Raw genomic sequence first — 25,006 nt, 5'->3', positions numbered from 1 at the left:
AAAAAAAAAGACTACATAAACTTGCTAAACTTAAAAGAGACCAACAGGAGATTTTTTTTTTAGCTAAACTTAGCACAAGTTCTGAATTTTATATTTGGCATACTGAGGTGCTGGGTGTGTCAGAAATGAGAGGGGCAGAAGGACCTTCCTGGAAATGATGCATGTGAGAACTCAGACTCCATCTTATGCTTGTATCCATTGGTCCCTCCTTTTGTTACACTATTCACAATGCCTTTATTAAAAAAAAAAAAAAAAAAAAAAAAAAAAAAAAAAACAAAACAAAACAAAAAAAAAACAAAAACAAAAAAAACAAAAAAGGGCTTAAATAATCTGCAGACTCTGCTTGATTTAGGTAGTCTTTAAGAATATTGACAAGCTCAGTTAAAAAGCTTCTGCTGAAAAAGATGCACCACTTTATCTACTACCTGCCTTCAAAAGCAAATTTAATAAAAAGACAAAATAGAAAAAGATTTTGCAAGCATGTCAGCAAATATGAATCCCGCTGTTAAAGTCTGATCGCTTGCTATTCTTGTTTCACACTCTATGAAAAGGTTGAAACAGCTTGAAAGCTGGAACTGATGAACCTATACATAAATGATTAGGAATGCTCTGCTAATAATTTCCAGTAAAACTCATCRCTGACTTTCCTTATAAGCACGTCAGCCTCTGCTTTGAATGCTACTTAGACTTGTAAAAACCTTTTCTTGAACAATCCACTTATTCTCAAAAAGAAATTGTCCAAGTAAATTCTGTCAGTACTGTCACAGATTGGGTTTTTCATTGTGGGTTGTATCAGCCTCTTCAGTGATTGCCTGTTGTCTTGGCAGAAAGATGCATTTTGACCGTTACTGTCTGCCAGTGACAATTTTTCCCTTAATTTAGGAATTCCTACTTCTCATGCAGGCCAGCTGGAAGCAGCTAACACATTACAGCAACTTCCTCAGCTGCTGGCCTTGGGAATATGTATTCTCTCCAGAATATATATCTTTGGCAGGGAACAGAAAGAAGGAATCTTGGGTAGCGGGTGTGCATGCCAAGTGTAAGGATTGTTATATTTAACGCCTAGGTTTCTGTCCTTGAAATTATATCTAAAAGAAGTTCAAAAGTAGGACAGAATTCAAACAGGGTGGTTAGATTTTTTTTTTTTTTTGAAAGAAAGAAAAAGGTTTAAAAACACAGTTGCTAACTGTCTTTGCACAGGAATTTTTTGTAATCTTTAATAGRAATGTTTTACATGTCTTGCTGCTTGAATGGTATTACAGTACCTTTAGGACTGTGTCCAAAATGCACAGATTAACAGCCACATAAAAACCCCCTCTGGCTCTGTATTAGAACATGTAGTCTAAACCTACAAATATAGTTGTCCTATGGGAATTTTTGCTAATCAGCTACATGGCCTTARCGTGTAGGTCATCTGAGTAGTGAGAAGTCAAATACAATTGACCCCTGACAAAAACAAAGTTTTACATGTGCAAGACTGACATTTGAGAGATAGGGAGGATGACAAGAAGAATTATAGAAATATGTTCTTCAAAGCTGCGGGTTTAAATTAACCTGCAGCCTGCTAAGTTGATGGAAATGCTGCATACTGGTTTGGAGTGGGCATTTTCTGYAAATCTTTACATACATATTCACATGTATATATTTTATATAAATATATTAGTATATATATATAAGAGCACATCAAAAATACAAGCTGTTTTGACAGGTAAATTTATTTCTGATTAAATTCACTGCTTAATATGTAAAAGTGAAAATGTCTTCTATTTCTTTGGAATGGAAAGCTGTGTTAGAGTTTTAAACATGGAAAGTCCAGAAACATGCAGAAGCTATACAGCTTCAATTRCATACCACAGGCACCACCTAAAATGTGACATCTGCACATCCAGTGAAAGGTATTTACCTTAGATTGAATATTTGCAGTGAGAGAAATCCAAAGGTGAGGCAAGCTTGGGAGTCAGTTTTGGAAGGGTCTGCTTCAGCTAGAATGTACACATGCATATACTGTAAAATTGGTATCAAAATGAATATCCGAGCTGTTACTCTGAAGGTCCGTCTCTCTGATTTGCAGAAGTTGAGGTGTCTCCTAGTGAAGTCAGGCCAAATGCATATATTTTCAGGGTAAAAAAGAAAAATATTATGAATTACTTTTACCCTCCGATATTCAGTGTCTAGTCTCAGTTGTAACAGCAGTTGGCTGATATGCTTGCAGGATAAATCATGTTTAAGACCACTTTATACAGACAGAAATCTCACTGGATTTGTGTGTAGCTAGCAAGTGCATACAAAATGCCTGACCCTGTTTCATACTATTTCATGTTACTTTGACTATGAGATAATACAGACATGGTAAAAACATGTCTTGTTTTCTGTCTTCCAGTAGTAGAATTCTTAATTTTCCAGTTAGGTACCACTGCTACTGCTGCTGTGTGAACATCAGTATACCTATCTGATCCCTCATTGATCTAAAAACCCTTGCCATTTGSAAAAATCTTGCTTTACTTTTGTACTGACTAGGTTGGGTTTAAAAGTTTTGGATTGCAAATCACTGTGGTAGCACTGCCACTTTTCAATGTTCCCCAGACAACTTATAAGACCTATAAATTCCCAGKTTTTTTTTTTTTAAATAAGAATAAATGCACTGTTACAAATCAGTACATTTCTGTGAAAAGATAAGAAGATGGAGCATGAATTTCTTTATTTCCTGTTTTGCCACGAATTTCAGGTATGAACTGAAGCATTTCATYTAATCATCCTTTGAGGGCAGTTTGTCTAAAGTTGTGATATTAATAAGTAGGTCAAGCTAAAATTAATGGCTTGCAAGATCCCTACATCTTTGGATGGAAAACTACAWTGTAATGCATCATGACACTCCTTGAAATATCTCACCAAGACCAGTGGAGGATCAGYTATTAATTCACCAATAAAGATTTAAATGCCAAAATCTTCCCAGATTCTCTGTAGAAACGCAGCACCTGAACACTTATTGACCTGTTTGTTGCGTGTTGTGTCATTGCAGTCACAACAAACTTTCAGCCCTGAGCTCATCTGCTGTAGAGATGTGACTGCTGCCAGAGTGTTCTCCACAAAGGCACTTGCTGATATGAATTGTTTGGCATTATCRATTAGCAGATAAACCATTTTGTTAGCAAAAGTCTTAGTATTTCCAAATCCTGTTCTCCCATCCAGTATTCCAGATGGCAGGACTGCATCTACTCACTCTAGGATAACGAAAGGTTAAGGGCAAATAAATTATATTTAGGAGATCTTATGTACCAGTGCACCTGCCCATGTTCTCCTTCCCTGCATCTGATAAAAGGAATACCACAAGCTTACACGAGTTCTAACCTTAGTTGAAAAACATGCATATATTTTACTGAAGGGGAAAAAAATGTAATACTGCATGCAATATTACTCTAAATTAAGATCACCATTATAATATTTAAAGATTATCCTAATCTTATTAGGTATCTCCAACATACTAGCTTCATCATATCTCCTTCATTTTCCCTTTCTTCTCAATTTGTTTTCTTTTTGTGTCATAGTTTTAATCTCCCTCCTTTTTTTTTTTTATTTTGCTATTCCATCATCTCAATTTTAATTTCATTTAAATATTCCAAAATAATTATCTCTGAAATTATAATGAGAGGAATTTAAGAAGTGGCAAGAATTATGGCAAAATTAACATCTATGTTCATCTGCTATTGGGGATAAAATTTGTGTAGGTATATGTGTGATTTTACATGTTGACCATATGCMTAATGTTGGCTGTTACAGGAACCCAGATTATTTTTAGCTGTGCAGAGGAAGGGCAGAGAATTCAMGAAACTGAGTTTTGTTGAGAGGCTTTTCTCATGCAATTTTACAGCAGTATACTAAATTTAAAGTTGATAGYGTACTTTGAAAATACTGAAGTACTGAGTTCCCTGCTGTAAATGATACATTTGTTTATGTGCTAAAATGTGGTGGATACTGAATAGAGAACTATGTATTCATCATGTAATATCTGCAGTTCTCTTGGCTCATGGAGGCTGTATCTGAATTATTTAGCAAGATGTAGTCCTGTATTGACTCAGAATAGAAGCAAAACCAAGTCATCTTGCTACCTTTATAAAATACCAGTGTATGATTTCAGGTTACAAGTTCAGTCCCTTTGTGAAAACATAAATAGGTATATCCTAAATGTATCTCCAAATGTATCTCCTGTACCTCTCTCGGAGTCTTATGAGTCCAAAAGATAGGAGTCACTTCTCTTGATGTACATATTGGGGTGCAAGCCCTCTATCGCCCATTTAGCATGTGTAAATCTTTCTTCCAAGTAACAGTGTTTAAAATGTCACTCAAAAGCAAATAGATAAGAAAACTAAAGGGTAAAACTTTTTTTTTAGTGGTTCCTACAGTCAAAGTTTATTCATTCTTTGCAGAAAACTGTACTTCTCAATCTCCATCTTGAGACATCATGGGTGGGAAACATTTTTTCTTATAGCACCTTCTCCTTGTCTTTCTCATTTCAGAGTTTTTTTTCAGCTTCTTCTTGAAGTCTTGCAAGGAAATATATTCTGAACATTTATTTAATTAAAATTTTTTAGAAAACTGTTTTCAGGATTACGTAGCAAAATTTTTAGCCTGAGCTCATAATTTTTAGCCTGAGCTCATATTATTCAGTACAAGAAATTAAAGAGTATTTGAAGATGTTTTCTATACTACGTTTCTCTAAAACGTTGAAATTTTTGGGTATTTGAGATAAATCATCAGTGGGTAGGGGAAAAGTGCAATACGTAATTTTTTAATAGATTTGTATTTAAAGCAATAGAATGCGTGTCAATGGACTCAAAAGTAATTCATGTCCTGTGAAATTTTGTTCACAAGAAATCAGAGAAGGGCAAAACATGTTTTGTTTTGCTGCTTTTGGTTTGGGATAGGTTTTGTAAGCATCTGTATAGCCTTGTCCAAATTTYCACTCTAATATATTACATTACTGTGATAAAAGTAGAGTGTTACCATTGTTACAGTGCTCTGTTGTTTTATTTTCTTACCTCATTCCCTGTGGCAGCAAGATGGCAGGATTGATTAAAGGCCAGGCATTATGTCTCACATTGTGTGTTTTATTTGTGAGACACATGTGAAAACGTGAAGATGTGATACAAAGACGAGGTGTACACTCTGCTCAGCATGAAAAAGAACTTTTGATGTGGTTTATCAGTGGCTTTATTAAAAATTATTCTCTCCATTAGTATYTATGAATGGGTTTTTTTCCATCACTTCAACCTCTAATAAGAGTAAATAGTATACAGATACAAAAGAGTGGCCTTTGCTTCCTTCAGGCRTATTGCTGTACTTGAGTTTCATCACAGGCTCTACAAAATGGACTTTGGCAGCAATAGGATGCTGGAATGAGTCCTTCATTTAATAATGCTGATTTATTTATTTATTTATTTTAATTGATTTTCATTTAGCTGGCTGAATAGAATTCAGAAATCTTGGAATGCAGTATCTGAAGAAGCAGCCACTGACTTCACCTGGGCTGGCATTTCACCTTCATGATTGCAGGCAAAAATACCTTTCCAAATGAATGTATCTTCTGTGTGTTCCAGTGCTCTGTCACCTGCGGCAAAGGGATGCAGTCTCGAGTCATCCAGTGCATGCACAAGATCACAGGAAGGCATGGCAATGAATGCTTTTCTTCAGAAAAGCCTGCAGCCTACAGACCCTGTCATCTCCATCCCTGCAATGAGAAAATTAATGTTAACACAATAACATCGCCCAGGTTAGGTAAGCAGTACCTCAAAAATGACAAATCTCTTTCCAGTTCTTCCTCTCCATACAGGAATGATGAACCCAGTTGAAAAACAGGGCCCTGGAGATACCCAGATTTAAATTCTATGCAGAGASTGATCCTCCTGCCTCAGTTTTTGAGTATGTACATCAGAGACTGTAACTATGAAAGGAGAAGGGTTTTGTTATCCAAGGAAGGACCTTATTATGGGACTGTATGGTATCATGGGAAGAAAACATCCCATGTGAAAATATATTTCTATTAAAGACACTATAAACATATATATTTTTATATATATTCACCCATTCAATTTTATCAAATATTTCTAAAGTAAGAAAATGCCTTTGTTTCCATTTAAAAATTCTTTAAASTGTATCCTCTAGATATTTGTGATATCAAGGAGGCCCTTATTTATTCCTCAAATACGAACAGGTCTTTCCACTTGTCTTTAGTTCAAATGACTACATCTATTCCCGATGTATTAGGACATTAGGAAAATTACTTTGAATGAAAAGATTTGCTGCTGCTAGCAGAACTCAGCTCTCTGTTGTTCTGAAAGAAATTACATTATTGGATAACTACAGAGCCTGTTAGGTCTGATAATTCTTAATTCCTAGTACATTGTTGATGATGATTACCATTAGTTCCCCTAATAGTTCATCTGCATCTTGATCCTGACAGGAATATTCAAAGGCTTGCTGTAAGACAGCACACCCTTTCCAGCTGATTTTCCAGAACCCTTGTTAGGATAAACCTCCCTGTCCAATAGATTACTCCCTCATGGAAAAGAAGTCCAGCATTTCAGACTTTATGCAATACTTCCTTTAAGACAGTGAAGGGTATTTCTCTTCRAAGATTTTGACCTTTAAACATTTCTGTGTTGCAGTCACTGTTTCAGTTTGCTGTTCATTATGACCCTCTCCTTCTATTTCACTGTTTTGAGGTTCCTCCTCTTTGTACTTTATTTCTCTTTGTTTGTCTGGTCTCTTAAGAAGCAAGAGGCCATCACCTCATCATTGACACTTTTCTTCTGGTGAGATATAAGCAGCTTTGTGTCACAGAGAAAAGTGAATCAGAAAGGTTCACAGAAAAAAAGATACAGTGTCAGATTCATTAAAATTAGACTAATTGAAGTGCACAAAAATCAAAATAAAAATAAAAATAAAAATCAGGCTATGTTGTCCTCATGGAGTGGATGATGTAGCACTAATGTTAGTAACCTACAGGTCAATGCCATCCAGAACAGAGTCAGAATACAATCTAGTAGAAACCCTAACATCTCCAAAATATATAATGCAATGCTTCTCTTCAATATATTGATAACTTTGGCCTCCAGTTCCATTCATATTATGAAGTAGAGATCTTTTGATTTAGGGGTAGGGCTAGTGAAAGCTGACTGGGATTGTGCCACCGGCTCTTGTACAAGTTTCTCTTCTGTTAAAATAGGAGATTTACTCAAATCTGAGATTGACTTCTTTTTTGAGTTCAGTGTTTGTAATGGGTTTTGGACAATATCTTGTTCCTGTGCCCTGTTTATCACTGTTTTCCCATTTTAATTCTGTGTATGCACTACAGGTGGTATAACTAAATGTGCAAAGTTCCAGCTTTGCTACCACAGTCCTTCTGTGATAAACTGCATAAGAGGCTTTCATAAGTGAAACAAGGCAAAAAGATCACTCACTCATGAGAAGACAGCTGCAYGACATTAAACTAATTAAGTTCAACACAACTTAATCCAATTTGTAAATAAAATTGGCCTTAAAAAGTATTGATGTTCAATATGCTGACCACAAGAGAAAGAGTGGAATACTTTCTTTTGTTAAATACCCACATTTATTATCCTTTTTCTTTCCCAAATACACTTTCTGTATCTTTTCYCTTTTTCTACCTGATTCTTCACTAGTAAAGGCAGCAGTAATGTATRTTTGATTTTAATGTTATTTCGCAGCTGCTTTAACATTCAAGTGCCTGGGAGACCAGTGGCCGGTGTACTGCAGAGTGATAAGAGAGAAGAACCTCTGTCAAGACATGAGGTGGTATCAGCGATGCTGTGAGACGTGCAGGGACTTTTATGCGCAAAAAATGCAACAAAGGAGTTGACCTCTGTCAGGCTGGCTGGCTCTCAGCTCTTTGCAATCTTATTATTTATAAACACACACACATCCACGCCTGCTTTTTCAGACCAAATATTATCAGATGACATATAATTTAATCAAATTAATTTATTTTTGCCTGCCAGACATCCTTAATGGTTTTGGTTAGACAGCCAACATGTTTTACCTTCTGACATTTTCATAATTAATTTTTATATGAACACTTTTGGATACATTTATCAGAATTTTTTAAAAATAGTAACTAGTATTTTAAATGTTTATTTTCAGTAAGGTCATCTGTTGCAAAAAAGAAAAAAGTCATGTTACCTTGAATTTATTTTAATTTAGCTGAATAGTTTGTTGTATATGGAAATAAAAACTCTTTTTATAATTTTATTATATTTTGGCATTGGAAGTCAGAATGATCTTACATTTTTTGCAACAGATGTCGAAGTCAACAAGCTAACATTATTAAACAGGTTATTACAGAATGTATTGTGAAATTAGTTCATTTGATTTAGAAACATACTGAAGGGGATATTCTACTGTAACTTATAACATATTATAAACAAGAAAATTAAAATATCTAAGTAGAGATTTTGATCATTCTCATGGACACATACTTGAACACAAGTATTAAATCAATGAAACACTGTAGAGATTTACACTGAATCACTGTTGCACTGTTTGAGGTAGTGTAGACAAATGCAGTTCTAGAAGTTGTACCATCCTATGAATCCACGTCTGTAGTGTTTTAACATGTCACTTGATTTTAAACGTTTTGAAACGAAAAACCCATGACCCTCTATACCTTTGTGTGTCCTTTTGTAGATTTACAAATGGGAGAGTCCTTTCTCCTGCCACTTGTATGAATTAGTCTGTTAAACATTCTCAGTTCTCAGTTGATGATTTAGAAAATAGCTTTGTAATACTACTTCAGTTTTATCTTTGTCTAAAAAGTCTTTATAAAATTTAAATGTTTTACAATTTTGTGAAACATTATGAAACAGCTAAGATTTTCCTTATGAGAAAATATTGTACATGATTCACATGATTTTTACATTTTCAATAAAAAGTAAAGCTCCTTTTGTTATCTGAGTTTTTCTTTTTTTGGGTATTCATGTCTGGTAGATTAATTCATCAAGCCCTGTATTGCAGCAATTACAGCTACAGTACGAGTGTCTTCTGCCTCTGGACTTCAGCACCACTCTGCAGCTGCAGGCAGATATGTCACTCTGTGAGCCTTGATATGTAAGGAAAGTTGATAATAGAGTAACATTCTGGGGGGAGGCAGTTGTGAATCACTTTAAAGCAGTTTCAAGTCTAAATAGCAAATATACCTCTTCTTTTTCTGCCTGAATTTGAAGGCAGTGTCCTTTTACTGTTTCAATGTATTCTATCATCATTCAGAGGAGCAGTACAGACTGCCCTTTTGTCAGAAAGTTATAAGAACAGTTGAAAATGTGGCCAGGCTGTGGCTTGAGCTGCAGCATGCTATGGGGAGGGCAGGAATATGCCCGCCCTGCAGAGCTTTTCCACAGACCTGGGTGGCAGCAGGTAGCCCTTTCCAGCTGTGCTCAGGCAAACCATAGCCTTATGCGGGCATAGACAGTCCAGCGTTGCTCTTTTTTTTTTATATGTTCTTTCTTCTTCAGCAACAATCCCTCTGGATTAGTACTTTTTCCTTCCAGCCTGATGAATAAGTAACATTTCAACAAATGAGTGTTAAATCAGTCAAGTTCAGCTGGCATGTAAAGGTGAAATTCACTCTTAGCTGARAGGGTTAGACTAGGCCTCTCTGCTAATTAAATACCACTTAGACTCGTTTTTGTTGGATTAAGTGGGATTTAAATGGTACACAGGGTTTGTGCTAGGTTGGTGCACAGCAGGTTTACTTCCTCCTCCCACATATGTGCTGGCTAGTACAGTAGTGACCAAAAGTTACAGTAGTTACCACTTCTCATAACTTTAAAAAAAAATACCTGAATTATAATTGCATTGTCATATTCTAAAGGGAAAATGCTGCTTTGTTCTGGAAGAAGTGTATTATATTTTGGGTTTGGGTTTTTTTCCATTCAATTCTCATTTTCTTCATGACAGAAAAGGAGCCATTTGTCTGTTCTGAAAATATACTAAAAATAAAAAGTTTGCCTGCATCCTGAGACCAATGGAGGCCCTAAAATCTAACAGATGAATTGTAAAAAAAAATAATTAGAAGCACTCAGAAAGCATGTAAAGAGCTCTGTAGAAAAGATGCACAAGCTAATATAAAATTAACTTGAAATACRTCAAAACCAGGAAGCTAGGTGGGGAGACAGTGGGCCCGTCTGATAACACAAGTGTGAGAGGGACACTCAGGAATGATAAAGCTATGAAAGGGAAGTTCATTGAATTACTTGTGTCGGCCTTTTCTGTTGAAATGTTGCAGGGCTTCTCATACCTTGTGCATTCCTTATAGCAGAGATGTCAGAGAAGCTGGATCAAGGTGAAGATAATACACGGGAAAGTAAGAGCAAATGAGTATGTTGGATGCTAACAGTATCTAGGGTGCCAGTCTCCTGAGAATACTGGAAGAACAACTTCAAAACAAAGTAGAAACTGCAAAATTGGTATCAGAGCCACTTGCCATGGTGCCTAAGCTGTCGCAAACAGTTACTCTGCCAGAGGACTGGCACGCTGCAGTATAATTGCTGCCTGTGGAAAAGGGGATCTCTTTGACCTGCAGATTAGGGAGTCTTGAGTTTCTTTTCTGGTTYCATAATAGCCAGCAAAAAAAACAGTAAGATCCCTGAATGCCTAGGTAAGCGTGGGCTCTTGGATGACAGCGTGGCTTCAGTTGTGAACTGAGCAAAGAGGATCTGCTGGACACAAGTCTCCAACAAAGTTCAGTGTTACAGGACATTCAAGAAACTGCATTCACACAGGACTACAGGAGCAATCTTTGTGGCTTCAAAGATGATTAAGGGRATGGAAGTAAAATGGTCCTATTTCAGGAGGGAGAGAAGTGAGCAACATGGTTCCCTAAGTAATGATGCAGGGGATAGATTTTTTTTTTGGCATTTTCATACATGGCATGAGGAGGGGTGAAAACTGTATGCTGCATTCTTTGCAGGTGACATTGAGCTCTTCTGGTTAACTCCTGCCTCAATAGGCAAGAAACATAAAACTGAGTGTTTAGACAAGACATTAACTGAAAAATTTTGATATAGGTAAACGTCAAGTATTATAGCTATGAAAAATAGCCTGAACCATTCCTACGAGATACTGAACTTGCCTGGCAATCACAGGAGTGAAGAAGAAATCATGGTATCATTTGTTACTGTGGGCTGAAGTTACTAGCTCTATGAGAATAGCAGGGATAAAAGCACCAAAAACTGACGCATGTTGTCAGAAGAGAAGATGTAGCTTTTCCCATTTTTGGAACTGGTGTAACCACAACATGAGCATTGCACTCATTTATGGTGGCTGTGTTCTCATGAGCAATGTAGTGGAATTACAGTGTAACACATGGAAAATAGAAAATAAATGAGCAAGATGGCTTGCAAGATGAGATTTTAAAAGTTGATAATTCAGATAGAAAAGGAAGAGACTGAGATAATCATAGTTTAAAAAATGCTGAAGGTGATGGATAAGCTGCATGGAGAGCCCTTCTTAAAACCCTGCAGTACTGCAAAGAGGGCATCCTTTATATGACTAGTATGGAAATTAATTTAAAAGGTTGATAAAAGTAAGCGATTTAGGCACTTGGTCTTCAGGTTTTGAAGCTTGCTTCTGGAGGAGGTACTATCAGAATAACTGAAAAGCAGTTAGACAACTTTATGGACGGCAAATTTATAAATAGATATTAAAAGGCCTGAGAGATACGTCAGCACACAAAAAAAGATGTGTGGCTTCTGAGGGAGAGGAAGAATGAACTGCAGAAAACAGCCAGGTGCACACTGTCTCCCTAAATAGCATCTGTTCTTACCCTTTAGAAGCAGAGTGATAGATGCTGGGATTGGGAGAGATCTGACCTAGTGAGATATCTTTTGYACTCTTATGTCTAATAAAGTAGTGCTAATATGTAAATTCACACAGGCACTCAGGACACTGTATGCTTCAGTAGCACAGAAAAACACTGTGTTTCACGACATGGAAAGTCTAAGTAAGTTTAAAGATTCATGTATATACCCACCTATTTAGAACACAAATGACCACTGTCTTAGTTCTGCACAGGGAAAATGTGTGAGCTGTGTGTCATGGTTAGTCTAAAAGAGCAGCTTCCTGGTATTCCCCTAGGGTATACTGGAAATGTGTATTAATGTTCCAGGGTTTAATTAGACTGGGGAGACATAGCTGTAAATGAAGCAGCAGTTTCCCCAAAAGCATGGTCATCCACTCAGAAATGCAATCAGTGTCTCCTCCGTGGCTGCTCACAAGTTCTTGTTTGAGCATCTACTAGAAAGGTACCAGATTAATAATTTTAAACAGACACACTGCAAAATAATCTCCAATAAATACATGCAAGTAAAAATAATCTCTCTCAGTAAATAATGGGTTTAACTAATATGTATATCCAGGTATTAATTTATTACTCTAGGATTTAAAAAATGTTCTCCTGTTTTATTTAATTTTTAGATTTCAGCTGGTTTTGGTATAGTAAATAGATTGGTTTGATTCTGTGGTCTAAGTACAGGGTAATTCTTTTGTGATGCCCTAATTCTTAGCAAAATTTTGATTCAAAATAGGTTTTCCTGGATTTCAAGCAATGAACTTTCAAAAGCTTATCCTCTGTGGCACTGTCATCAAAATGAAACATATCCTAGAAAAATATATTTTTTTAAAAGGTTGAAAATGAGGAGGATACTTTTGCTAGTTTTATGTAGAAGCCATAATGAGAAGGGTAATTTCATTAGCTGCAAGTCAAAAGGACTTGAGGCTCACAAAATGATAATGAAAGTATCAAATCTCAAAGTAATAAAAGTGATGGGACTGAGACTACACCATTCAAGTCACTAACAGTGAGTTTTTCCACTCACTTGAATGGGAGCAGAATCAATTCCCTGAAAACTTCTGTAATCAATTACTTGAAACAATCTAGTATTTCCCAGGGTCAAGAAGAATTTACTGTGAAAGAAATCCCTGACCCTAAAAAAAGTGCATGTCATAGCTGTCATGGCTAATGGTACCAACCCACATAGCACAATGGAGCCTCTTGGTACTGCTGCAGAAAAGGAGGACTTGCTGTGGACTGGAAGCTGCTTTTAATTTTCTGGGGGRGAAAAAAAATCTTCCTTTGAAGTATTGTAGGCTTGACATTTTTGGCAGATAACTTGAGGAAGTGCTGGTATGCATTTAAGTGTCTCATGCATCTACTCACTGGTACTCAGTTTTAATGAGCACATATGTATCTATCAAAATAGACCTTGAACCTGAAAACTTAAGCTAGGCACTTACAGAAACTTGTCCTGTCTGCTCTGCCACTTCTAAGCAATCTTTTATCATTGGTAGATGATATAAGTGAGCCTGATACCAAACAGGGGTCAGATACAGTTTCAGGAAACTGTCGTATCCCTCTTCACGTCATTAATAATAGAAAGAGCATGCACAGCCAGGAAGCAGAAGCTGGGGCTGTTTTCATTATTACTCCACAGCACAGAAACATGGACCTCTCCGTTTTGCCAAACAACAATCATCCCGATAAATTTCTGCAACTGGAGGTAAAAACTTTAGTGAAAAACTCTGCCTTTCTACCAGCCAGCTGGGCAAAATTCCCAGAAGCAGCTTTACCTGGAGTGCAGCGGTGGCACAACAGGATCTATTCACAGGTAAGGTCTAAAAGAGGCTGGCATTTTCCTGATTTTTCTCTCTTGTTTTAAGGATCAGGAGACAAATTACATGGCAGTGAAACATCAGCTGTAGTTTCAGCTTCGTGTATCTCTTAATCTGCATCATTAATATTCCTAAACATTTTCCCGTTGACATCAATGAGGATGTCCATGAGATAAGCTACTCTCTTCAGGGGGGTCCACTGACTTTATTTCAGGCTTTCTATTGCTCTTTATAACATTTTCATAGTTTTCCAGAAAGTTTACTGAAGTCAATTAATTGCACTAAAGGGTACATGGAAYGTGCTCTCTGCAGAAGTAAGAAAAGCCCCAGATTTAAAACTGAAAGTCGGGTCATGTCCCTTAAACTTGATGAAAAGGCACATAAGAGGGACATTAGACATTCTTGCTACAAACATATATATCTACATAGCTAACCATAACTTCCTTTTTATTCTCCTTTTTTCTTTTCTCATTCAACTTCGGCATTCCTGTTTTACTGAAAGAAAAGCTGCTGAAAGCAGTGAAACACGCTGACTGCATTAATCCAGGTTATTATATGGAGGTAGCAGCAGTTTCTTGGTAAAAATGTAAATGTGCACTGCCTAGCAGAGGCCCTGGAGCTGGCGGAGGAGTTCATGTCTGGATCAGCAGCAGTACAGCTGCATCAACTCACACCCCTCTGGGCCCCACTTGCTGCTCCACAGCGCTCCTTCCCTGCTGCCCGGGGAGCCCCTCGCCTTTCCCCACCCCTAGCACGAGCAAAAGCTCCAAGGTCTGGTTCTTGTCAAGGGATGGAGACACACATAAGTGGTTAGGGGTGAGGGGGTGATGGAGAAGGGTCTACATTCTCAGGATCCTTGGGGTTGGGGGTGCAATTCCCCAGGGGAATGAAAAGTAAGAGCCAAAAAAGCTTGAACCTGGGGGAAGGGAGGAGAACGATGCTGAAAGTCTCCCACAGCCACTTCCTGTTGTGCTTCTCCCTTTTCAGACATTTCTCCCCATAAGCTCTCTAAACCCCTTTTTTCCCTCCCAGGTTCCATTCCAGTCCCCGTCCAACAGCAAATGTCCTTCCCGCCGCGACACCCGTTTCCATGCTCCCCTTTACTTTCCCTGGCTTTTTCCCTACCCCAGACACCCTTCCCTCTGCCTACTCCATGCCTCCAGCCTCTGCTCGTGTTGTATAATCTTTGCTGGCGGCTCCCCAAGGGGAGCTGGGGCGGGGAGCACACGGTCGCCCGTAGCCTCCCATGCGAACAGCCCTAACCAAGGGACGGAGCCTGGAGCATCCCAAACAATAGGGGATGGTGTAATGCTGGCCTGGCTCCCCCTCCCCCACCCAAGCCCCTCTTTTGTGCAGGAGGGAGGCAGCCACACACAGAGCCTCCTCCGCAGCAGGGATCCCTCTCCCCATTGTTGTCAATGAGGACGCGCTGTCACCGAGCCAGGGCTGCAGAGCTGCGGGAGGATTAAAAACGTGTGGGGAGCCCTGTGCTTTTTGACTTGTGCTCTGCTCTTCGCCACCAGCAAGAAGGTTTCCTGGAACTCCGCGTCCCAGCCCCGGGATGGATATTTCAAAGGAAATGTCTGTACTCATCGTGTCTCCAAAAATGGAGTTTGCATTGTGGTCTATTTTATAAGTGTTAAACCCAGGACACAGTTTATACTTTTAAGTGTAGTCATTAATGATTTYAAGCTGTCCAGGTAAAATTCGTTGTGCCATTCTCTCTCTCTTTAGAGCTCGTCTTCTTTCTCCCCTTTTGCTGACAATCAAATACAGGGAAATGTACTGATGAGTTCCAGACAGTAGAAGAAACACGATGGCACAGTGGAGAACTAATGGTGCAGGAATAGCATATTTCGCTTGAAGATGAGAGATAATGGGGCTAAGGGTTAGTTAATTCAGAAACGGGAAAAGGAGGGTGAACGGAGAGAAAGAATTAGTTTCAGAACATATGTGCATGATCTAAAGATTCCTGAAGTCATTACACCTTGAGAGTAGCCTAAAATCCCTCTTTACAAGTTCTCTCTATGCAAAGTGACTGCTCAGTTGTGTGTTCGTGGTCTCTTCCAGACCTTTATTATTAGATCACTTATATTCAAATACACTTAAGTGCTTACGTGTTTTCTCCACCTATAAGTTTTAAAATTTGTTTCCATTGTAAGAGGCAGCGTCATGTAATGACAAAAAGCTGCTGCTCTTTCTCCTCACTTTCCTCTTTGGTATCAGGCAAACTAAACATCTCCCCACTTAGCATGTACTTTCATCATCTACTTTGACTAAAACAAATCATAAAGCAGTCCAGGAATTTTGGCCCTTGCTTGTGAAAAGCAGCATAAAAAGCACAGACGTTCTCCTGCAAATGGATCACTGCTGACTGCATTCTACTCACCCTGAAAATTTCCAGTCCTGCTGGAATCTCTGCCCTACAATATGTTTTAATGCCCAGCACACACCAAATGATCAATCAAGTATGTGTTTCTCATGCACGTCTCCCCTGTAGTCAACCTGGTAATTTTCTGCAGTTCTCAGACTTCTCTTTCTTGTTTGTATTTCCCTTTCCCCCCTATTTTTGGAAGACAGCAGAGAGAATTTTGTCTTAGCAGCATGCTACTTCTTGGCATGATGCTTTTTTGGCCTTATATATGGGTTAACGCCTGTGTCCTGTCTTTGCTTGTTTCTCAGCATACCAGGACAAGAGGGTTTTTTAAAAATCTTAAGTTAGGTGCCAGGTTAGAGTCACTTCTTTGTCCCCTGGCTCATACGTGCATTACRTATTTCCACCCTCCCTTAAACTTCCCTAGACATCTGCAACTGGCCACAATAAGAGCCAGCTGCAAGGTTGGCAGGAGCTTTGGTCTGAGACTGTACAAAAGTTTTTATATAATGCACTCACAACCCTGCAGAACTCCATTACCAGTGACAGATAAAACACGTTTTTTAACTAAACAGTTCATTACGAGAAATAGTCTCAATGATGCAGTTAAAATAGTCCATATGAATTTTTACTTTTCTCTAAATATCCCTGCCACTTTGGCTGACATGTTCTATCTGTGTCAGGTGGGTTTAGAGTTTTGCAGTACCTGAGACTGCCTTAATGTCTCCAACAAGCAATCCAGATTGCCTTCATTTCCTTCCTTCAGAAAATTTTAATTTGTAGAATCATACCATCATAGAAAGGTTTGAATTGGAAGAGACATTAAGGGTCATCTAGTTCCAACTTCCCTGCCATGGGTAGAGACATCTTCCACTAGAGCAGGTGTCTTCAAAGCCCCAATCAGCCTGGCTTTGAACACTGCCAGGTGTGCCGGGGTGGGGTATCCACAACTTCTCCACTGTCTCATCATCCTCACAGGAAAGGATTTCTCCCTTACAACAAATATAAACCTGCCCTCTCTCAGTTTAAAGACATTTGCCTTGTCCTATACTTGTAAAAATTCTCTCTTTAGCTTTCTTGCCAGACATGTGTGTACCAAAAGCTGCTATAAGGTCTCTGCGTAGCCTTCTCTTCTCCATGCTGGACAGCCATTCAACCTGTCTTCATAAGAGAGGTGCTTCAGCCCTCTGATCATGTTCATCATCTTGCCCCCTCTAAACCTACTCAAATTTCTCAGAAATCCTTGATGTGAGCTGTCTGCCCTACTGTCTTTCATATCTCCTTATGGAACATTTTCAATCTTTGCCTTTCCAATTGCTTTTCCATATCATTTTCAAATGAGATGTGATTTGTTGAAGAAACTATCAAGTGCTAATATTCATTGCAATGGTGAGCTTTTTTATTTTCTAAATGTCTAACAATACCTATACAGCTAATACACTAATACTATTGCAAGTATTCTTGGCTACACCTAGCAGTTTTATGTCCATCAGATCTTTTGTCTACCTTCAAAATAGTTCTCTTCATCAGAAAAATGCCCTTCTGAGTGCAAGGAGGGTCCTCCATGATGYATTACAAGGCTTTTGAACAACAGAGGGCTATAATATTAAACAAACTACTATAAAAATAATTACCATCCTGCTACTCACTTCCATTAGGATTGAGGAGGCTGTTGCCAAATAAATCCTGTAGTATGTCGTGGCTGTAAGTTTTTTAAAGACTGCCTTGGTTAAAATTTCTAGGTGTTGCTGTCCATCAACAGCATTTCTTACTTCCATTGAGCATCTTTTCCAGTATCAGCAGGAGGCTGGGGCTGGTCATGGGAACATAGGAGCTGATTCTCTTTGGGAGGGAAAGAAAGAAAAACTTGAATTCCAAGAAGTAAAGTTCCCTAATTGTTTAAGTGCCTCTTTGTTCTCTTCTTTAGGTAGATGGGCTTGAAACTGAGGTCTAACATTAACTGTTAATGTCCTAATTTTGGTGGGTGATGTTTCATATCATAGGCTGACAAAAAAAATGGTTAGACTCTTGGATTGTTTCAGTACTATCAGCAACAACAGCAGTGGGAGTAGAAAGATGAAGATTAAAAAGAGATAAAAATGTTTCCTAGTAATAAACATTAAATTATGRTTTCAGTATGTGTACTGTAAGGTATTCATAATTTGCATTATGAAATAATCAGCAAGAAAAAAACATGTACTAGGCACATGCTGATTCAGTTATGCAACTAGCATTGACTCTCTGCAGATCATCTCTGCACTTAGCAAAAAGCCAGGCCAAATGCATAAATGTTTTCTTACACTTTCTCAGAGAAGAAAAACAGAAAAGAGATCATTGACTTTCTATCCAAAAAATTTCCCTGAGACTGTGACAAAGTTCCTCCATCACTGTCACCTTCCTTTAACATGTAGCTTTTCTGTCATCCCAAAAGATGGAATGACAGTATATTTTTCACGGAATCCTAGTTTTGTACCTGGCAGCTCTCTGGGTCTGTCAACAAGGGCCAAACCACCCTCCGTGAAACATGAGTTATAAACCATAACACTTTCCTTGCTCATGATCTATATGTAGATCACACAGTTATGTGTTTGTAGAGTTGAACATTCTTCATTTTGTTAAAKAAGTATTTCATATTTCACAAATACATTTAATCTACAGTTTCTCAGTGTTCTTCATATTTACTGTTCCCTCCTTCTGTTCAGTGAATACTAACATAAATTGTCTCTGGTTTGCTCTGTTCCACCCTCATCCACTCTGTCTTCTTAGATTCAGTGTATATTGTATAAATTCTGTAACRGATATGGCTACCTAAATTTACAATACCTTCCTCTTTCTTTGGACACTTGCTTCATGAATCAGAGTCTGTGACAATGGTTGGGATGTGTTTTAAATCTGAAAAGAAAAAAAAGATTACTTTTTGCAAGAAGTAATACTAGCAAGCATATTTTTATTATCTAATCTATGGTTTCTCTGCTCCTAGTAATGCAAATGTTTAGACCTAAAAATTTTGGGGTTTGCTTTTGGTGATTCTGGCTTCTGTCCTTCCTTTTCCCTAAATGGTCTGGATACTGGACGTATCTACTGCAGAAATTTTATAATCAAGCATAATGAGCTGTGCTCAAGTACATTCTCCCAAATAGTTTGTCACTTCAATGTCTGTTCTCAAAATTTTCTGCAAACTATATCCGACCCTAAATTCCAGTCCAGTTCTCACGGTAAAACCCAGTTGCCCCTCCCAGTCTATTCCCTCTCTACATCTGCTCCAAGCTACCACACTCTCCTCAAGCCCATGAAAAGAAAGGTCCTGCAGACAGTAGGAGAAAAAAGTTTTGCCACAAAGCACTCTTTTTTTTGAACTAATTTTTTTCATCATGCCATCTATTCCAAGTTTTGGAGAATTTTATTTAAAACATCTTTAGAAATTACTGTCAAGTCACATTCTTTTCACAATGTTTTAGCCTAGGGAGACCAATCATCCCCTGGTGAGACAGTTCGCATTCTTCAACAAAATGTTCTCCAAGTTCAACTATCTAGCAAGCCCGAGGGAAGAATCATTAAGGTCAATGACAAATCTTAAATAAGAAATAAAGTAAATAAAATGCAGTCAGAAAGAAAAGGCAGTTAAAAACACCAGCTCAGCTGAAATCTGGCCAGTGAAGCCCAGAGGGCCTCAGTGCCAGCTGTGACTGCAATGCAAAGAGCAATATTGTCAGGGGATGTGTGAGGGCTAAGGAATGACATGTGGAAATTATGAACTAACAGAAGGACGGGAGGTCACGGGGGCTCCACCCACGTACTGATGGCAATTATTGATGGGAGACATGCTTAGTCAMTTCTGCTGGGTTTAGTGATAGGAATGCCAGCATGATGCTTTCTCAGACTGAGTCTGTCGTTTTCTCTTCTCCAACTTCACTTTCTGAAGGAAATGACTCCTCACACTTCCTTCTACACCTGCCTGCCCCAGACCTATGTACCCGTGCCTGTGCATGTACACAGACACTGCAGTCATGAAGGAGGTGACAACATGCAGCAGCTGACTCCCACTGAAAGTGGATTCACCAGCCCACTAAGTAGATAGAAAATTACTCAAGCAGAAGAAGCCAACAGTTTGCTATCATCTTAGGGACCTTTACAGTCTTGATGAGGCATCCAAGCAGCTCCCAAAGCCAGTCTGCAGGAGGTTAGATTCCCTGAACTCTCACCAGAAAGGTGGAAGGAGAAGCAGGGCATATCCCTCATCCTTTTTCAGCTGAAGTCCATCCAGCCTGCTCCTTAACAGCTGGAAATCTTAGTAAAAGTGAAAAATTCAGGTCAAGTCATCCTTCTAGGGAAGTGTGTTTCTCAGGATGCAGCTTCTCTATTGGCTGTTTATTTTGTGCACTTGACCTTATGTGTGTCTTGCAGCAGGTGCTGCCCACACATTTGTGATTTCTGAGAGTGAGACAGGATTTCTCCCTCCCAGCATACCTGCCACAGGACCACTGGCTCAGGCCAAGGCCGCCCTTGACTCGACACAAGGTTCCTAAGGACAAATGTAGTAGTGGGGAAGCAGTGTTTGGTAATGAGGAAGGATGAATTTGCTCTGTGTCAGTTCTAAGAGCCCTGAGATATGGGAGAGGTGTTAGCATAAGATAAGGGCTCTGCATGAAGCAGGTCTCTCAGGCAGCTGACACASCATGGAACCACAGGTCAGTGACAGGCTAATTGAAAGTCTCGGGGATGGAAGCTTGTGATGAAACAAAATATTGAGCAGCTTGATTTAGAGAATCTGATTGTTTCCTCCACGCAATTACAGATTGAAAAATGTGGTAAATACAATTTTATACACCCCTGAATGGTCCCTTAGGGCTATTTTAAGAGGCAGCTTCTGGTTTCTTAAAAAATATGATCCAACCAGGGTCGTTCATCATCCTCCTCCCTTGGCACCCATATGTTCTAAAATATCTTAATTAACAGCTTTTGTTATTGGGAGACTGCTCAGATATTTAATTACCTGTGAGTTCTGACAGTGCCTTCAGTTGAATGAAGAGCACCTTTGACATCCTGACACAAGTCTAGCATTCAACAGCGGGAACAGAACTGTGAGTCGCACCCCTGCTATCAGAGATGCATTTCCAGTTGAGGTTGTCATTTACACGCCAAGCTTTGTCCTTGCGTCTTTGCTTCTGCATCACACATCCATGGCAGTTCTCCATAGCACTGTTCTGCAAAAGCAGAGGCTTTCTTCCAGCAGGCATTGCAATGTCAGTTCACATTTGCAAAAGAACCTAATGTTCAGATTGTACCCACCTGCTGTCCCCAGAAGGAAGAAATCAGTCCAGAGTGAGCAGACTCCCTCACTGCACTGTAGAAGTTTGCCAGAAGGTTAAAAATGGTTGCACGTGTAGTTTTAAAATTATTCTGTTGCATTACAAGTGATAATACTGGAAGGGGGCCTGTATCATGGGTAATGCAAATGAAAGCCACGTTCTGATCTARCTTGTGTCTTACAGAGAGAAAAGAGAACTCCCACTGAGCTGCCAGGCTTAGACTTGAACACGGTCAGTCAAGAAATAATAGACAAATCTCTGGGGAAACACATTACACCCATCACCCTGAAATCCACAATCAAGAGCAACCCATTGTATAGTGATATCCACATGGAGGATGACTGGGAGGAGAAGCAAAAGAGCCCTTCCTGGACTGTGCAAGACTACGACAGACAGTCACTGCACTCCAACTTGGCCAGCCACATAAAGGTAATGTGCTCTTGTACTGAGTTTGAGCGAGTGAATTGCTGTGAGCTGTGTGGAGCATGCACAAACCGCTGTGCAGCCTGCTTGGACCTCTGGGTGGCATTTCAGAAGTAAATATGTGTTTTCTGGTACAGACATGATGCTAACACGACTCTAATCAGGAAGGGAAGTCTACAAATCTGGTGAGACTCCAGGAATTTAAATTTTATCGTGCATGACCTCTGACTAGAGAAAGTCTTAAACCACAACACAGTACAACTCAGCTTCCCTGTTTACATCGGGAAGAGCKATAAATGTGGAACTTAAACCTTATATAGACCCTTTAATAACTGTTCATAGCAGAATTCCATTATCAAATTASTTTTTTTTTCTCAGCCTCATCCACATTACATAGGATTGTGCCTCTGTGAGCTGGYACAAATCACTTTTAAGATTACGTTTATAAGCTTTTTTTGTTCTGCTGTTCCATTTTTTGAAAAGAGAGTCAGAGCTGTGTTTTTAAAATGACATCTCTTTTTGAGAAGACAACATGGTTTGTTCTAGGTTTTTAAACACATTGCAATGTCTGGTGTCCTACTTTTGGTTCCTGGATGAAAAGTGTGGTTTTAATTTTACCCAGTGGAACATTTGCAGCATCTGGAAAGTAGCACAACCTACATTCAAGTAAAAGTGTCTTGCATGTGTGTTGTGATCTCTTAAATTCATTAATCAGTACTTGATGACAGCCAAAATACTTCTGGGTATGTTCTAATGACTTTGTGTGTCAAAGAGAGAAACTGATTTAATTTTTTGATTTTTCTTCTAGGAAAATCCTAATGATCTAAAGTTCTGGATGGGGGATATTTATACTCCTGGGTATGATACCTTGTTAAAAAAGAAGGAGAGAGAAAAAAAGCATTCCAAATATTGCCGAATCACCCTGCTTATGGTACTAGCTGTTTGCATCCTAGTTACTGTAATCACGCTCAGTGTCTTGCTGACTTAGCATAGCCAAATTATGATTTTTTTAAATAAATATTTTTATTAAACTTTTCCCTTCTCTGGTTCTATTTTAATTCTTTTTTTTTTTTTTTTTTTTTTTTTTCACAAAAATGATTCTTTTGACATCACTACTTCAAAACATTTCTATACAGCATAAGGAATTGATCCTGAAAAGAGAAAAATACCCTGAGCATTACTGAATATCTCTTTACAGGTGTAATTTACAAAGGAAACTATACTCTATTTTTTTAGTGCCTTCTTTGGGCTAGTGATTTGAGTCAGTATGGGGATATGTTACATATAGTGAGTACAGACAACMAGCTGACTATTTGTTCTAATAAACACCTACCATCCTCTTTGTCTTTTTCTGATAGCTATTTTTAGAATATAGAAAAGCATTATAAAGCATCATTCAAGATATCAAAAATATATCATAAAACAAAATATCATAAACAAAAAATGAACATATTCCTTGGTGACTGAATGCATTGCTGCCATGATGCAGCACTTAGCAAAAACCAGGCCAAATGCATAAATGTTTTCTTACACTTTTTCAGAGAAGAAAAACAGAAAACAAATCACTGTGTTTCTATAAAAAAAAATTCCCTGAGACTGTGACAAAGTTCCTCCATCACKGTCACCTTCCTTTAACATGTAGCTTTTCTGTCATCTCAAAAGATGGAGTGACAGTATATTTTTGGGGGACAAAATCCGTGGAGTGCTAGAGTATAAACTGGAATGAATACATCTTAAAAATATYGAGGTTATAAAACTAGGCTGTGAAAAAGGAACTTTGTAAAGTAAAACTACAAAATGATACATTAAGAGCACACAGACAGTTAAGTTAATACACCTCAGAATAATTCAGGAGAATGAAAAYATGTGATAAAATGACAGAAAAAAAGAAGTGACTGAACAGGGAGAGAAGAACTTCAAATAATTTTTTCCTTTCTGAAAAAATACTCTAAGTGCTGCAAACCCTTTAGAGCTCTGTATTACCTGTATAAYAAGCTACAAACACTATTGACATAGGGATTTCCCTTACACCAGAGACTCTCACAGATGCAGAGATGTTGGAAAGCTGAGATTATACTGGCTGTACTTGTCCCACAAAACACACTTTGGATTAATCAGGCATGGAACTAAGGTAGAAGACTTGTACTGTTCCCTCTGAATTCTTGAATGTGCCCTGCTTACAGCAGGTTTACAGTGCTGTAACTCATATCAAGATGAATTTGTGTTGAGACAAGTGTATTTCATTCCTTCCTTCTCATCTGGTCCATGATTGATCTTTGTGTGTGCTGTAACTACTTGGACCCTAGTCAAACTTGTACCATAACTGAATTGAAGATTCAATCTAAAAAATCTGACTGCTTTAATCTATGCAGACAACAGCAAAAGAACAGCAGCATTTAAATGCATAATTCTACCCCTGTTACAAAATTGGACATTGTTGTAAGTATACAAGGGAAATCTAKCTCCTGCCTTACTACAGTTTCAGTGTAGATGGGGGATCTTGTCTGAAAGATCAGGCCCATCCAGTTTATGAAAGTAAGAACTTGGGAGTATTTTACAAGACTAATAGCTGACATTATGAAGTAACTACTCACATTAAACCAACAATACTTGACTTTTTTCCAGCCCAAGTACATTTGCTGTAAGTGCATTGCATACAATGCAGAGACTTTTTTTACTTTTGTAAATTATTGAGGCCTGCAGGCGGGAAGCCTAAAAGCAAAGGGCTCTGTAATTTCCAGGAAAACAGCCAATAATGTGAATTTCTCAACTGCATTACTCTGTGAGGGCTTAGCTGAAAGGATAAAGCCGTTTTCTCCACAAGTCCGCTACGGGCTGTTTCAGTGCGATTTCACTGCTGTCACCTAGCGGAGAGACAGCGAAGAGGGAAAACGTGTCAGGAGCGAAGATGCCGGTTTGGACTTTTTTTTTTTTTTTAATTTTACGGTGGGGGAAGGGCCATTTGATTTTTTATTTTTTTCCGCTCCTGTGGCGCCGCGGCGATGCGGGTTCCTTTGGTGACCCCTCGCGGCGGAGCGCGGCGGGCGGACGGATCCCCCCGAGCCTTCCCGGGAATCTGCGCAGCCTGCGGACGGGACGGGAACGGGAACGGGAACGGGAACGGGGACGGGAACGGGGACGGGAACGGGAACGGGGACGGGAACGGCAACGGCAACGGCAGCGGGAATGGGAACGGGAACGGGAACGGCAACGGCAACGG

The 25,006-nt window shown here is 38.8% G+C and overlaps 2 protein-coding genes across 2 annotated transcripts in view; both read left to right on the top strand.

Moving 5' to 3' along the window:
- The window catches only part of ADAMTS19 (ADAM metallopeptidase with thrombospondin type 1 motif 19), a 118,687-nt gene extending 109,739 nt beyond the window's left edge, over window positions 1-8,948 (top strand). The window contains exons 22-23 of the mRNA XM_057385142.1: window positions 5,595-5,772; window positions 7,725-8,948. Of these exons, the coding sequence (XP_057241125.1) occupies window positions 5,595-5,772; window positions 7,725-7,876 (330 nt within the window). The 3' untranslated portion in view covers window positions 7,877-8,948. The remainder of the gene's footprint in view (window positions 1-5,594; window positions 5,773-7,724) is intronic.
- Window positions 8,949-13,485: 4,537 nt separating this feature from the next.
- MINAR2 (membrane integral NOTCH2 associated receptor 2) lies at window positions 13,486-22,774 on the top strand. The gene is made up of 3 exons (XM_057384514.1): window positions 13,486-13,676; window positions 21,547-21,792; window positions 22,595-22,774. The coding sequence occupies exons 1-3, from the start codon at window positions 13,512-13,514 to the stop codon at window positions 22,772-22,774; spliced, it is 591 nt and encodes a 196-aa protein (XP_057240497.1). The 5' UTR covers window positions 13,486-13,511.
- The last annotated feature ends 2,232 nt before the right edge of the window (window positions 22,775-25,006 follow it).

This window comes from Malurus melanocephalus, unplaced genomic scaffold (genome assembly GCF_030028575.1).
Source record: "Malurus melanocephalus ecotype Western Australia unplaced genomic scaffold, MMel_1.1 scaffold_15, whole genome shotgun sequence".
NCBI classification, from domain to species: Eukaryota; Metazoa; Chordata; class Aves; order Passeriformes; family Maluridae; genus Malurus; species Malurus melanocephalus.
Note: the sequence above shows the minus strand (reverse complement) of the source record. Positions and strands in the feature narration are given on the sequence as shown.